This window comes from Protopterus annectens, chromosome 3.part0 (assembly GCF_019279795.1).
Source record: "Protopterus annectens isolate FY-2018-M chromosome 3.part0, PAN1.0, whole genome shotgun sequence".
Taxonomy (NCBI): Eukaryota; Metazoa; Chordata; order Ceratodontiformes; family Protopteridae; genus Protopterus; species Protopterus annectens.
This window is the reverse complement of record NC_056731.1, coordinates 678,988,322-679,005,636: the sequence shown is the minus strand read 5'-3', so window position 1 is coordinate 679,005,636 and position 17,315 is coordinate 678,988,322. Positions and strand designations below refer to the sequence as shown.

At 36.0% G+C, this 17,315-nt stretch overlaps 1 protein-coding gene across 1 annotated transcript in view; it reads left to right on the top strand.

Annotated features, from left to right (window-relative positions):
* Positions 1-17,315, top strand: part of ADAMTS16 (ADAM metallopeptidase with thrombospondin type 1 motif 16) — a 1,625,291-nt gene that overhangs the window by 1,065,889 nt on the left and 542,087 nt on the right. Inside the window, exon 18 of the mRNA XM_044065078.1 lies at positions 693-819. Within this exon, the coding sequence (XP_043921013.1) occupies positions 693-819 (127 nt within the window). The remainder of the gene's footprint in view (positions 1-692; positions 820-17,315) is intronic.

Sequence of the window (17,315 nt, the reverse complement as noted above, 5' to 3'; positions counted from 1 at the left end):
CAATATTTAAAATCTGTCCCTATTATTGGGCCTTTGTCCCCCCATTTGTCAGACTTTGTCCAGATTTCTTGCTCTGTGAGGTTGAGAAGTATGACTGGCATTCCTGTCATGTCACCTGTAATCCATTTCTTTCCATGGTCATGTACAAGATCATCATGAACAGTGAGGAACAGATGAGGTCAGACTCCAGGATCTTTGGACACAGAGCGCTGTGACACTATTGAGGTTCATATGAGCTGACCAGGACCTGCTGCAACCCACATGCCAGTGTGGCACATTTCAATATATTTCTCTCTCTCCTCTAAGCTAACATGGGCTGGAACTTTCTGTGCCTCAGAGTTTTCTCTCATTTTTTGCGCAATCCAAAAGTGTGCACCTCTGAAGAGGGTGTGGTAGAGCATCAAGCAGTTACATTTTCTTTATCGTTACTTGGCATGTCAACCAGTAGAACCCATTCAGAATCACCAACAGAGTCTGGTTAGTGATCTAAGAGTTACCAATATACTCTTTTAATTTTAGAGTTCAGTGCTGTTATAACATGAGTATATTGATGTTATTTTTTAACAACAAAAGGTTTATAACTTAAAAATATTTGAATCAGTCTCTAGAAGTCAGAACTCTATTGTAATCCTGCTACATGTTTTGTATTTATGTTCCTTGACCTTGTTTTTCTTTTTTTTTTTTATATGAAGGTCAGATGACCACAAGATCAGCTTGCTATCGAGATTTACGCCAGCAAGTAAACACGACTTTCTGCAATCCCAGAACTCGGCCAGTAACTGGACTCACCTCTTGTAAGATGGATCCCTGTCCTCCCAGGTAATAGCTGGCTGTTTTAATACTGCATGTATGAGATGAGGCACCAAAGACTGAGCAGATATCTGGTTAGACTTGTTAAACTGTCATTGAGTAAGAGTTTAAAGAGTCTAGCAGGAATCACTTTTTAAATGAAAAGGAAGGCAATCATGTTTATAGATGAGACTTTGTAAAAACCTGCGGTGATATTATAGGTATTTTTTAAGTATATATCGTCTGTGGAATTCCTTTAAATATTTAATGGAAAGGGTGCAGAGGAAGAACAGAAGAGGGGAAGAGACTTCAAATTAGTAACCATAGTCAGCTAGATGATTGTTTTCTACCTGTAAGTAGTTTATTAATGGTCAGTAAGAATGTTATATTGCACTTCCTCTGCTGTTTGTGAATATATTATTAACAATTTGGACAGCAGGCTGTGATACATTTCTGTAGCAGTTAGAGCTGCCTTCTGGAATACAGAATTCAAATATAGATAAAAATAAAATCAAGCCAAAAACCCATTAAACAAGAGGGATGACAGCAGTTGTTGTGAAAGTTTCCTGTTTCCTGTTGGAGTCCTTTGAAGAGAACAGCACAATGTCAGATTTCTTTACTCTTTGCTAGAATGTTCACTGTAAAATACTAGACGGTCTGGTTAGTTAGCTCAACAGCTTTTCCCCCAAGTATATGAGCTGTTTGTCAAGCATTATCATGAAAATGTCAAACTGTCTTTCTTTTGTCATTTTGTATCAGGCACTGAGGCAATATATTGTACTGGCGATATGGTAAACAGATTTAAGTAAATAAGTATAAATATAGAGAGCAACAGAATATCTCACTTTATTTAATCACAAGTATTCAAAAACAATGATCTAATCACAGTTAATCACATAATACTCTTCAGTACATTTTACTAGTTATAACTGTGATAATATGGAAAGTTTATAATTTTTTGATCAATAGTAGGGGTTTTCTTAAAGATTTATAAGTAATATTGCAGTCTGCTTTATCATAATGTGCTGTATTATATGAGATACTGGTGCACTTAAAGTAAAGTTTAATATATATGTATATATATATATATATATATATATATATATATATATATATATATATATATATATATAAAAGCCACAAACGTGGAAATCACTGCAACCGAATCACTGTTCTTTTTCATAAGCGGGGGGTGATAAACATCTTAATTAAAACAAATTGTATGAAAAATCTCTCAGGTATTACAAAAAATAAATAAACATATATAAAATATATAAATTGTACATACAAAAATTCAATGTTTCCTTACTTTCAAGGACCTATATTTAAAAAAAACATTTTATATTAATCAAATCATTTAAGCCTGGTTTATTGTCAGCATCTAAGGTTATTTGCCAATAAGTTTCTTTCTGTTCTAAAACATTTTTAAAGTCACCCCCTCTCAAATCTCTGTTCCCTATTTCCAACACAGAGAGAAGAAATGTTTTATATCTACTAAACCCCAAGGTATGCTTAAATAGGGCGCTATTACTATTCTTTATTTTAATATCGTAAATATGTTCTCTTATACGATCCTTTAGGGCACGCATAGTCATTCCCACATAGTATGCTCACAACCACTACATATTCCAATACAAACAACCCCTTCTGTTTTACAATTTACATACCCAGGCACTTTAAAAATCTGATCTGTATGATTTAAAGCTATATATGGACCCTCCATAATATATCTGCAATACTTACAGGTTCCACATTTATACATGCCCTTCTTATGGGTATTAATTGTATTAAAAATTATTGTAGACTTATCATTTTCTAATCATTTTTGATATTTACTTGATTGCTATAAACAAAATTGAGTCTCATTCCAACAGCCTTAATTATATCACTATTGCCTTCTAAAATTTTCCACTATGCCCTTAATAACTTGATTATCAACCATCATATCCAAATCCAGAGTAACTTTGGATTTATTGTTAGCCATCTTAGTATTTAATACCAAAGGGAATCTTAAAATAGGTGGATAGAGGGACATCCTTTTATCAAAAATCTCTTTCTGTAACAGATTTAAATATTCTCTAATATAGCCCTTATCTAAGAACATATTAGTAATGATCTGAAATTCTTCTAACACCTCAGTGTCATCCATCGTCATCCGACTAGCACAGATATATTGTCCCTTAGGAATGTTCTTTTTCATACGGGGGGGGTGATTACTTTTATTGTGCAAATAACCATTCATAATGGTCTCTTTCCTATGAATTCTGCTGTGAAATAATTTAATTTCTGAATCCCATCTTAAGGTTACGTCCATAAAATTCACATTATGCCCACTTGTTTCAATGGTAAATTTCAAATACACTGACATAGAATTCATATCAGCAACAATTTCTTTGATAATAGAATTCGTCCCTTCTAAAATAAAAAACAAATTGTCTACAGATCTAACATAAAAGAGGACTTTATATTTAATGGCTAATTTGGCTAAAACAGTGGATTCCCAATCAGCCAAAACTATATTGGTATAAGTAGGTGCTGGTGGGGAACCCATTGCCGCTTCCCTTAATTGCCTATAATAGGTGCGGTTAAATAAAAAGAAATTGTTGCTCAAAACAACCTCTATCAAATTACATAAAAAATTAACTTCTGCATTATTCATCTTAGTTTGCAGCGTCAAAAAACTTCTAACGGCCTCTACTCCCTCTGAATGGGGGATGCATGTAAACAGTGAAACAACATCTACAGTACAAACAATATGTGTAGTCATTTCAAAGCTGAAATCTAATAAAAAATCCCTTAACTTTGCCAAAAAATCCCATGAATCCTTGATATAGGATGACAAAGTTTGTACAAAGGGATTCAACACATAATCCACTACTAAAGCCATGCCTTCAGTAGTAGAATGAGGTGATGAAACGATAGGTCTGAAAGGTGGTTCCCTGAGGTTCTTGTGAACCTTAGGGATACCAAATAAACAACCTATCTTGGGTTGTTCAATAATGCAAAAGTTATACATTTCACAATCAATATCCCCATTCATTAAGACATCATATAAAAAATGCTGAATGTATTGGTAACTATGTGTGATTTCAACCATGTTCACCTTCTCATATTCAGCAGTGTTATTCAATAGTCTTAACATACTATTTTGATGCTGTTCTTGGTTCATAATGACAATGTTTCCCCTTTTATCACTTTTCATGAACCGTAAATTATCTAAACTTTTTAACTGTTTTAAGGCATCTCACCCTTCATTAGAAATGTTACTGGCCCATCTTGTCTTCTTTTTCAAACAATCTTTTAACTCGTGTACAAAATTTTTCAAAAACTTTAATAGTAGGATTTAAAACTGGAGTATAATAAGAAGGTTTGATTAATCTCTTGACACCCATATTAACATCATTAAATAAGTATTCTAAATTCAAACATCTAGTGAGCATTTTTAGATTCACTACAGTTCTTTTGTAATCTGCCCTCCTGCTGGGCATGAAGTATTAACCATACTTCAAAACAGACAAGTGTTCGTCGGACAGAGTAGTATTGGATAAATTAATGATGCTAAAGTTATCACCACGGTACCTTACATTTCGTCTGCTGATGAACTTGAATTTATCTGCACCCGTGTTCTTATTTGTCTTATCTTCGGCCCTTTGCCTTCTTTTTTGGATGTTAAAAAGTCTTTAGATTTGCTCCTGGGTTACCAGGAATTTCTCCAGAATCAACAATACTGTCCACTGAAGTATTAGATTGATTAACATTGCGTTCATCTCTATTGCTTTTAAAAGGCATGTTACCTTTACTCTCCATAAAAAACTTAGTTACCAAAGACTGTTGTTTGAATTGACAGAAGTTGTACTGGCCGACACGCCTCTTCTTAAAGAACCAATTTCCTTGTTGCTGATTACTCGAAGGGGCATTAGAAAATTTTTTATTGTTAGTATTGCTAATGCCATCTGCATCTACTGAATTAGGAACAAAGGACTCAAAGGCCCTATGTTCTTCATTGGCTGTGACGTCTCTTAGTAGTTTAGTATGCTTATGAGCCACCACATCACTCTCATGCTGTTCTAAGTCTTTGAAGATCTGCTCATAAAAGCCTTCATAAGCACTGTCAGCTGAAACATTACATATTGCCTCATCCTCCTTAATTATTTCTTCTTTTAACGAGGACATTTTGTTATTATTATGTGCTATCAACATTTTCAACAGCTGAATACCTGAGTTGTTAAAAAAAGTTGTCAATTCAACAAAAAAAGGATCCATAGGATCTGCCCCATTAGGACACTTGAAGAAATGGAGCCCCTTTGGTACTATTGACAACTCTATACATCTTTAAAAGTACTTGTTTTTCAGATCTAAGGAGCGATATTTTTTTCAGCAGTCTACAACGTTTATCGCATTTATTACGATAATCATCATTTTAACTTCGGTGATTCTGTAATCTGCCCTGGTGAAAGGGTCATAACTTTTATCCAGGACTGAACAAATATTATTGAATTGTTTAGACTCACTGGGAAAAGAAGTAGAATTACCTTCCTTCCCTCCTTTGCCATCTCTTTTAGTGAAATTCCTGGCTTTTACCACAGTCACCCGCTCATCTTCGGAGCTCAGCGTAACTTCATCCTGTCTACCACTTCTGGTCAGCAACAGATGTAAACTCTTTTGTATCTCATTCATTGAAGTCACCAAAATCTGCAGTAAAGAGGCATCATTGGTGGAGGGTGTAGGATGGATAGTAACATCCCACAGAGGATCTGGATTCACTACCTCGGCCATCAGAACCACATAACCAAACCAAAGAACAAAAGCCACGAACGTGGAAATCACTGCAACTGAAAAACCACGAAAAACAGCAGAGATGTTCCAATGGACAAGGAAACACATAACACAACAAAATTAGTGTGCCAATTTATTACCGCTTTCATCAGAAACTGACTTCCTCAGAAACAAATCTTACCAAAAACACAAAACAATTACCCCTTAAATACATTAAATCTGGCGCCAAAAATCAATCAAGCAATTAATAATTTTATACATCTTAATTAAAACACATTACATGAAAAAAACTCTCAGGTATTACAAAAAATAAATAAACATATATAAAATATATAAATTGTACATATAAAAATGCATATACAAAATTCAATGTTTACGTACTTTCAAGAACATATATTTTAAAAAAACATTTTATATTAACCAAATCATTTAAGCCTGGTTAATTTTTTTCATATAAGTTAAGTTGTTCATATAATGTGTTTTAATTAAGATGTATAAAATTATTAATTGCTTGATTGATTTTTGGCACCAAATTTAGGGTATTTAAGGGGCAAGTGTTTTGTGTTTTTGGTAAGATTTGTTTCTGAGGGAGTCAGTTTCTGACGAAAGCGGTAATAAATTGGTACGCTAATTTTGTTGTGTTATGTGTTTCCTTGTCCATTGGAACATCTCTGCGTTTTTTTTGTCATACATACATATATATATATATATATATATATATATATATATATATATATATATATAAGATGGAGGGGTGAAGCACTCCCAGTCGATGGTGCAAAGGGGCTTACACCCACACAGAATACATTTTTACTGTTTTTTTCTATGTTTGTTTTAGTTATGCTGCGTTAGATGAAGTGTGTTTAGATCAGTTGTGTTCAGATTATTTTGTGTTTCAGATCAAGTAACATAAACCCTTGTATTTATGCATGATTATGTTATGAAAGGTAGAAAACTCAAAAAGAGCATTACAAATGGTAGAACAAAAATGAGAGAATTGGAAAACGATGAATGACTCAACAATGAATTGAACACTTTTGTCCCACTAAAAAAAGCCCTATAGCATTAAACCCCATCTATAGAACTGAGATCAAATGTGGTCTTCATATTGATACTGTTAAGAGAAGGATTTTTAGTAATGTAATGTGGAGGGTTAAGTTGGGTTAGAATCATCCCTCTCAAATGTCCTGATTTGCACAGAATGTCCAGATTCTTGCTACATATTTTTGGTCTGTTCCTCATAAAATGTGTGGTTTTCTGTCGAATCTTTGAGGACTGTAGTCACTTACTAATGACAGATATTTGAGTTTTAGTCTGGTATTCATAGTCCTGGGCTTTGTATTTTCATAGCAGTAATTCACAAATTGTGGCACTGTGTGGATATGCAAATTCTAGACTTTCAATATTAAAATGGAAATGAGGAGGATTGTTTATAAACACACTCCCCTCTCACAAAAGTGTAAGTGTGCTTAACACATAAGTGTTAGGGGATAGCTAATATGCTAAGGAGCCTTAGACATTTGCATATGAGTATGATTTAAAGACATTAATCTGTATTGAGGTAATTTGCATACCAAGCATGTAATGGCTGTGGACTTATGCCAGTAAACAGTAGTTTTCCAGGAGAATACAGAGTTGCTAGGGGGTGATTGCTTGGGTAAATATTTCATTTTGGTGCTTGAACACACTTGGACATATTACTGAAGGAGTCACTTGTGCATATTTGGACAAACTACTGAAGGAAAGGCTCTGGGTATGCTCATAGAATGCAACTCTGATATCAAAGGTGAAGCATTGCTTTTAACAACAGATGTGTGTACCATGTGGATGTTGGACTATGAACTGCAAAACTACCTCATTAGCATATGATGCTTTACAACATTTCTCATTTGCATCTCATTATTTTTAAGGCCTTTCGCACCTTTGCTGCACTCATTTGTAAGTATCAGGATTAACCCTATCGTATTTGACAAAGCGACTGTGAATACTGGCCTTTGACTTCTTGACCTTTGGAAAGTGCATGCTAGTGCAAACTGCTTATTCTAACAGCTTTTTAAGTATCTAACAGCAATTTATAACATTTGTCCCTATTTTCTGGCCTTGTCCACCCATTTATTTGGCTTTATCTATGATTCTTGTGTTAAGAGGTTGAGCACTATGGTTTAGGGTTAGTGCACTTGAGTAAGGTGGGCAGAGTTTTGTGACACTATTCATAAACTATTGCTGGAGTTCATAGCAACTGGAGCAGTAGCACAACTTGCACTATGCCAATGAGAGGGACTGTAGTGCTGCACCTTTTTAACATCCAAAGTTATGCATATCCTTTTAGGGCAATATCTCTTTAGTGGAGAATTTGTCTCACTATGAATCATTTATCTGAGCAGTTTTTCACTGCTTATGTGAGTGCCTTACAAAGTAATGAGGATCTTAACTGACCATGCACAGCAAAGACCTCTCCTCACACAGTGGCAACATGACACACACACACACACACACACACACACACACACACACACACACACACACACACACACACACACACACACACACGTGCACACAAAAAAAATGGGCATGCACAAAGACAGAAAAACACTAAAACAAGTAACTCTTGACAGTGATGTGTGAACACAGACAGACACACAGATACTCAGCTTATGTATTACATATAATTCAGGTGCTGTGGTACAGGGAAGGCTGTGTGGAAAAAAGCCACACTAGACGTCAGCTCTGTTCTACCTAACTACCCTCTGTCATAGCGTATACCACACAGGCACACATTCCCTTGGGCAAACCTCCTCACATACTCTGTGCAATGTTTACACATTCACAGTGTGACACAGAGTTATATGGGCAAACAGACACACATACACGTCCATCCATCACCTACACACTCTGCAACTACAATGTCCCATTCACACAGGCCGTAGCTCACAGAATGCAGGCATGATCTAACATTCAGAGACACTCTCATGAAGCATTCATGCACAAATACTGACAGACTCACTCACATTCTCTCTCTTTACCCACATCCAGTGGCCTTCCATGCATACATTTAGTACTGTTTACCTGGATTAGCAGTCTGCACAGGTTAATGCTGTCCTACTTTTCTGTGCAGATTCGCCCATTGAAAACTTAGGTGCACAACACTTCTTAGTGGAATACACGGACATGTTTTGAACACAGCTCTTTTTGGTAATGTGTGTAGTATGCAGTATTAGAATTCATTACTTTGCAAATACATTAAACCAGCAACACAGCAAGCTGCTTACATGACCTCATTTGTATAGGTCCCATCGTGACAATTTCATTTAAAAATAATGCCAAACCTTTAATTGTTCTGTAGTGTGGAACTCACAATGACAGACTCTGTAATTGAATGCAGTTGCCTAATATGCAAACTTTCACTTTATTCCCTTCTTCTGTCTACATACCTTGATTTGTTTCTGTTTTTGATTGTGATACTTTCAATACGCCAGTTCTGATTTTCACTGTCTATATAATGCATTCATATATTGTGTGTTTTCACACATACATATTATTTATCTGTTGCCTTTATTCCCTCAAACCAACTAAGATATTCACTTTGTATATGATATATGTAGATATTGCATTTTTGTCATTCACTTTGTATATAATGTTATGTAACTATTGTATTTTTCCCAGACTAAGACTGAAATGGGTTCAGTGGGATTCGTGTTCTACCCTTCTTAAATTTAAATTACAATAAAATCATTACTATCAGTTTTTATTTTTATTAATGGTCAGCTAGATGGGGTAACACTTTGATAAAATAAAAAATACAAAGAGATGAGTGCTTTCGCAATGGAAGTTGCTTCTTCAGCTCTATTAAACAAACTGAATCCCAAGACATATATACTACAACCAATTTCGATAGATATAGTGACATTTCCAGACTCGAGTACATAATCCAACTCAGGGACCCCCTCCTTCCACCATGCTCCAATTCGGACTAAAAGCAAGGAACAAAGAGAAGCAACAAAGTGGAGCAGAGTTCTGACTCAATAGAAAACAAGCACAGCAAAATAGAACAAGTGCAGCTAGACGGGGTAACAGTTTAATAAAATAAAAAATGCAAAGAGATGAGCACTTTTGCGGTAGACGTTGCTTCTTCAGATCTATCAAACAAACTGAATCACAAGCCATATATACTACACCCAGTCTCAATTAAACAGTCAATTAAAATGGTCAGTTAAAACAAATTAAAATCAATCAACGTTTCAAACCTCTGGACCTTAGAGACGGTCTTAAAGGGACTGTTTCATTTAATCCCATTCTCTTATTTCCTGCTAAGAAAAAAATCCATTTTACCTCTAAACACTCAGTTCTAACATCACCCCGTCTATTCATATTTTAATAAATCTCTAGCACCAAAAATCTAAATTTGTATGTTGGACCTTCTTTCATGAAATGCCTAGCTGGTGCAGTCCTACTGTCTTCTTTGCTGATAGCATAAACATGCTCCCTGATACAGTCCCTCAAGCATCTGTTGGTTTTCCCAACATAGTATGAAGAACATACCTACCACACATCTAAATAAATCAAATCACTCGTCTAACAATCAGCATACAAACTAAATTCAGAAAACGTTCCACTCAGGGGATGCACAAAACAATTTTCAATTTTTATATACAAACATTGCATGCTCCACATGGATATGTACCTAATTTCCCAGAAGCTGTCATACATAAGCTATCCTTGACCAAAAGTTTATAACAAAGCATTCTCTTCAAGGATGGATAATTCTTAAAAACAAAGCGAGGCTCATTTTCCAAGACTTCTCTATATCTACGGTCTGATATTAAAACCTTGCAATGTTTCCTAATAATATTACAGATAGAGCCCACATTACTGGAGTACATAAGGGACATCTGGAGATCATTAAACATGCTATGTTCACCAGTACTGTTCGTATCACTTATATTAAAATAAGGTCTGGCTCTGTCATGCCTAAATGACTCCACATCATTCTGAACTTGTACAATATCTGATTCCAAATAACCTTGCTGCCGAAACTCATCAGCAAGAATATCAAAAGAATTATGCATATTGCTGTCTCTGGTATATAATCTGGCATTCCTAAAGAATGCCCGAATGCGAGATGCTTACTTTAGGGTTATCTTTTATACCCGCAAGGCAGTCTAGTGTATATGATGTCCTATTAGATCTAAAGTTGTTTGTTCGGAATGTCTCACTCAGATTATTTGGAAATAGTGATGTATCATCTGTTCAGTTTAAGAAACCGAGTCAGTTTATACTTAATAACCCTCCGTTGGTTGAAGCTTTTTACAAACTGTGTGAGGATGATATATATGAGCTTTTTAGTAAGATCCATAGTGGGTGCATTTTTTATATATTCATCCAGAAGATAAAGGGGGAGAGATAGTAATGGTGAATACTACTGATTATGTTGATAGTATCCTGACGATGTTGATCGATTCTGTAACATATACTGAGTGTGATAAGAGTGTTGTACAAAAGCTGATTGGTAAAGTGCATGGCTATATACATGATTTATTAATGAAAGGAACTAATGATAAAGAACTGTTTCAATACTTTTAGATTGAACATCCCTTGATTCCTGCTATTTATGGACTTACTAAAGTCCATAAGGACCTGAACAGCCCACCCATGCAGCCCATTGTTTCTGGGAGTGAGTGGGTGACAGAATCCTTGTCATTATTTGTTGAGAGACACCTTCGGCCCATTATTGAGGGGGTAGATATGATTTTGTTGAATACTAAACATATTTTAAGGAGATTAGCACGTTGGTCTAAGGACAATGTTGTTGAAGAATATTTTTTTAGTGACCATGGATGTGATCTCCTTATTCACTGTAATTCCCAATGATATTGGGATAGATTATGTCAGACAGTTTTTAAGCTGAAGATCAGAGTATTCAGTGGATAAGGTTGATTTGCTGTAGGTATTGCTGGAGTTGATTCTTGCTAACAATGTGTTTACATTCATAGATATTTTCTTTAAAAAGTGGGAGTGGCAGTGGGCACCGTATGTATGAATAGCTAAGAGAATATGGTGCTCACCCATTGGGAAACATATGTTTTTAACTGTTATAATTAATTTTTATGCTCCATCCTGCACTATGGTTGTTTTGTAGATGATGTGTTTTTTGTGGGGGCTGGTACAATTGATGCACTTAATTTGTTTGTGGAATATTTGCAGCAACCCACTGGTTTCTTAAAATGTACTTTTAATTACTGCCCTGTATATATTGATTTTCTTGACGTCTGTGTGTGTAGGACTGCTGATGGCTTGGATGTTGTTTTGTTTAAAACACATTGCAATGTTAATAATAAGTTGCCTGCTTGGAGTATGCACCCTACGAAGCAGAAAATGAATGCTATGAAAGGTCAATTCTTTAGGAATGCCACAGACAGTGATAAGTATTGCTTTTTTTATTTTATTTAAAGTGCTACCCTATCTAGCTGGCTCTAATTTTATTTTGCTGTGCTTGTTTTCTATTGAGTCAGTACTCTGCTCCACTTTGTTGCTTCATTTTTATTAATGTAATTTATTTGATTCAGTTTAGAAATCTGTTTTCATCTTTCAGCAAAACTATACATGTCACAGGGAATTAATGAATACAAATGTATTACTTGTTGTTATTTTTGGTTTAAGCATTATTGTATCTGTATATACTGTTACTCTTTCCAGATGTCTTGAATTAGCATGGCTATGATTTCCTTGGGTTTTTGTTGTTCTCATTGTTTAACTCATTTCTGCACCATTTCACAACTTTGCATATAAAGTAATTTTAGGTTGTCACAAAGGATATGTATTTTAGTCTTATTGTCACTTACTGGCAAAAAAGCGTAATTAGTTTAATTTTTAAACCAGTCTTTATGTTCTTTTAATTTAGACAAATGTGTATATATATATATATATATATATATATATATATATATATATATATACAAATGTCAGCTTCCTTTAGAGCTGCCCACTTTTGGGGTCTGCACTGCCTGCACCCCACTGCTTATACATACTATCTCTCAGATCATCATAACAGTTCAAATTCACTTATATTATTCTTTCCCTTAGGGATTGGTCCTGGGATTGCATATTTTTGGCATTTACTTTTGTGAAGTCAAGGCCAATGATAAGGGCCTCTGGCTGACTAAGTTTGCACATGATTGCAAATTAGGAATAGTCATAAAATGCACTGCCAACACTAATGTACCCAGGAAGGGCTGACTAAAATTAAATGTCAAGAAATGGATAATGTTATCTTTTGAGAAGTCATCCAACCCTGTTAACTATGGGTTCCTATTACGTTATCGAATTGCAGAAACTTTGAAACTGTAAACATCGAACACATCGAAGTTTCAGCAATTCGAAATAAAAAAAAAAGAAAACAAAGGTCAACAGTTAACTAAGTATTGTAAGCAGGGGGCAAGCCTTCCTGCACCCCCCACACCCCCTACTCTTTAAATATACAAACTCCAAGATCGCACTACAGTGCAGTAAAGGGAAATATTCCCATTCCACACTACAATCTCAGAGTCGGTATATTTAAAGAGCGGGGGGTGTGGGGGTTGCAGGGGGCTTGCCCCCTTCTTACAACAGTTGATTTATGTTTTTTGTTTTTTTTTGTTTTTTTTTATGTATTCGAAATTATGAAACATCGAACATAGAAGTTCGATCTTGTAGTGTTCGATATTTCATGATTTCATTAATGTAATAGGAACCCATTAACTATCATATTAACAACATACCCCTAAGAGTTGGCCCAGTAGTCAGGGACTTGTGGACACACATAGTAATCTAGCCATTGACCATCACATGTCTATAGCAGTAAGGAAATCATTCTATGCTGCACAACTTATAAACAAAAGTGTGGCATCTAAGCCCAAGGTGGTCATTGTTTCACTCTGTTCAGCATTCATTAGAACTATCACTGAGTACAATGCTCACTTTGTTATGTGCCTAACCAGGCACATCCAACAATTGGAACATACATAGATGTTCCTCACTAAAATAATACAGGACATAAGTAACATGTCCTATGCAGCCCATCTCAAAGCCCTATCCCTATATTCTGCCTCCTATCAGCTATTGAGGCGAGATCTATGCCTGGCATACAAGGCATTGTCAAACATCACACTGATGGATCTTCTACATATCTGCAAAACAAACAACACCAGAATTACCCATTCTAAAGTTGTATACCTTGCCTGTAATATAAATAAGACCTTGTGACAAAGGAGATACTGCCAGCCCAGCTATCTGGAGTTTTGTAAGTAATTGTATGTCATTTGTGAATATCAACATGATCTATGTAGAAGTGTGACAAAGGGAGATACTGCCAACACAGCTGTCTGGAATTTTGTAAATGGTTATGTGTCATTTGTGAATGTCAGCATGCTTCATGTAAGATGCTTGTGTTAGAAATGTATTAGAACTGTATGTCGTGTATATATCAAACTAGGTTTGTACAGACATATGTGTTGAAAAGATATTTTATAAAGCACTGAGCTTAAAAATGGATCTACAGTGTGCCCTACTGGAAAAAAACAGAAATGTGCATGTACTGTTGTGAACAGAAATGTACATGCACTATTGTAACTGTGTAAATGTATATATTCTAAAAGTGGAAACTGGGATACAGGAGGGTAACCTCAGTTTACTAAATTTCAGAAAAACAGCTGAAATTAAATTACTATATGGCAGTAAGGAGACACAATGTCTAAAACTAGGGGACTTTCTGTATTTTCTTGGAAGTGTTTTATTGTTTTATGACTTCCAGCATCTATCAATGATCTGAGGAAAAACCCTTGTCTATGTATTTTTACAGGCAGATTCCAGTGGGGGGTTTACCTGGGATAGAGTCTAATGACAAGAAATTATGTCATTCTGCAAGCTACCCGAGCAGTAATATTTGAGCTATTAATTTAAGAAGTCACTGAGAGTGAGACAACATTCTGTATTCTTTGACCTAACAACAACTAGAGAAGATCCATTCACCACATTTGCCTTACTCTGTAGTAAGTTCTTATGTTATAGTAATTCTCTTAAATATAGTCGGGAATATAGCAAAGCTTAGCTTAGATATTTTTTCTTTATTTATTTGAGACTGTCCTGCAATGTTGTTTTAAAAATTTTCTGTGATTTTGAACTCTGATGTTACTGTAAATATATATTTAGTATTGTGTTGTTCTTTTATTATTTATTATTAAATATATTTAAACTTTTCATTGTGGCTGATCTTTGTAGAGATATTTAAGTTCTGAGAGTACTTGTATATTTATTTGGTGACACTATGGGACACTCCTAATAGCCTTGCCCTTGATCAAACTTGATAGTAACATTGCACAGTAAGATTGGACACCCTTTGTTAAGGGCCTTAAAGTAGCTGATAAGGAGCTGGCTGGTGGCAGTGATAACTACCTTATAGTCTGGGCAAAAGGGGGAATAGCTAGTAAACCTGTGTCAGTCTTTCCCAGGTGTGTGTGTGTGTGTGTGTGTGTGTGTGTGTGTGTGTGTGTGTGTGTGTGTGTGTGTGTGTGTGTGTGTGTGTGTGTGTGTGTGTGTGTGTGTGTGTGTGTGTGTGTGTGTGTGTGTGTGTGTGTGTGTGTGTGTGTGGTTGTGTGTGTGTGTGTGTGTGGTTGTGTGTGTGTGTGAGCAACTTGGGCAGGGACACAAAGCACTGATTGGACAGGGAGGGTGCTGGAGGTCTTGGCCACTCAGCTTAGATCTCAACTCTATAGCTGTGCTATTGGGGGGGGGGTCTTACTGGGGATCTGGAGAAAGAGGGAAAAACCAGCCCTGGACTGACTGTGGTCTCTGTGTGCTAAGGGGAATTGCACTTGATGCAGAGAGCTGCATCTGGAAATACTGTGTGTGTACTTGACATCCTCTCATTGTAAGTCCTCCACTGTTGTCAGTGGTAAGGACTGAGGCTCCTTGATTACCAGTCCAGTGGTAGGGAGTCACAGACTTGATGGAAAGACAGGTATGTATACCGGAGACTACCTCCTGTCTGGAACAGGCTCCCCATCCACATGTAACAGAGTTGTGCCAGTTCAAGTGTAACTTGGACAATTGGATGGGGAACAGGAAATTCATCCCTGGTTTGGCATATATATCTCTAATGGACACAGGCAACCTGTAAATGGTTCATATCCCATGTCCCTGCTTGCAAATGTTTCATCTCCCAAGCCCCTGCTTACACTTATCAAGGGCACTAGAACTTGTCAGAGATTTGGGATGCATGGCTTGGCTTAAAAAGGCCCTTGTGGTCCTTAGCTTAGTACGCATCTATGAACCTTTGAACTATCACTTGGAGAAAAGGCATTTCTGTAAGCCATAATAATCTCAGACTTAGTATATGTAACTGCAGTGTCCACACATCAGTCTCAATATTTTTATTCTTGCACTTAAAAGTCTAAGAAATTAAAACTCTTACCAGCTAATTTAATGTCCTGATAACTTCCTCATGAGCATCTAATGGCCGGTCCCCACATGAGTTGAAATTTAATTTTATTTATGTGCTTATAACTAAACATTGTGTCTCAAAATGAAATAAGCAAATAGCAGTAATGAAGGAATACACAAGATATTAAAAAAATTAGCTTGGACTGAATGCTTGAAAGCTTCAAACATCAAGATCATCCCTAGTCACTCTGACAGGATATTCCAGCTGGACACTAGAAACTACCAATAGTCTGTGGTTCGATGAACAGAGCAGGAGTAGTCCGGCAGCAATTGAGAAGCTTCCTAAAATAATGGGGGTCTCAGTTGGGAACTTCTAAATAAACCAGAACCAAGTGATGTGAGACCAAACAAGGAAGCACTGCAGCCTTGGCAACATCCACATGATATGGTGATATCATGAGTTTCCCAAATAAGTAATCAAGCAGCAGAATTCTGCATAAGATAAAGTTGGTCAAGCTCAATGTTTGGTGGCCTCAGGAACAGGATACTGCAGTTATCTAGCACTGAAAATGGCAGAGCATGTACAAGCATGAGTAAATTCTTTGACGGAATAAAATGCTAAATCGGTGAGATATTCCTCATATGACAACAAGAGGATTTGAAGTTAACTGAAACTTGTTCCTTAATGGAAAACCAATAATCATTCCATAATTCCACACCTTTAGACACAAATTCCTTATTGGCACCATTGTAAATAATGTCTGGCAGAAGAAACTGAAGTCAGGGAATTATGCATGCTACCATGAATCGTCATGACAGTCATCTGGCTGGTATTGCTTCAAATAATTATCACTTACCTTTTCTGAGTTCAATACAAGTTTATTCAACGCCACCACAGAGTGCTATGAAAAGGAAACATTCATTTTAAAAAATTTGGACAGAAGCTACTAAAGTGTACGGAACTGTTAATTTCAGTCTTTCCTAAACAAATTATCAATTTATTAATTTTCTTCACTCAGCCCCCATTGAATAAGATAATACCAATGACAACTTTTGAATTCTGGATACAAATATTCAGCAGTCAGAGAATTCAGAGCATATAGAAGAAAATAAAACAAGAAAGACAGAACAAAGTCTGCAAAAAGTAAGGAAGAAAGAAACTGATTGATGTCTGCAATGCAAACAGAATGCATATGTAACACACAGATTACAGGGAATGATAACGTTTTTCTACCAGAAAGTGGAAAGACTGAAGAACAGTACTGTAAGAAAAAAGAGGAGAAAGACAGAAGCTGGCAACATGGCTAAAGCTGTGACCATATAAAGTCAGCTGGATG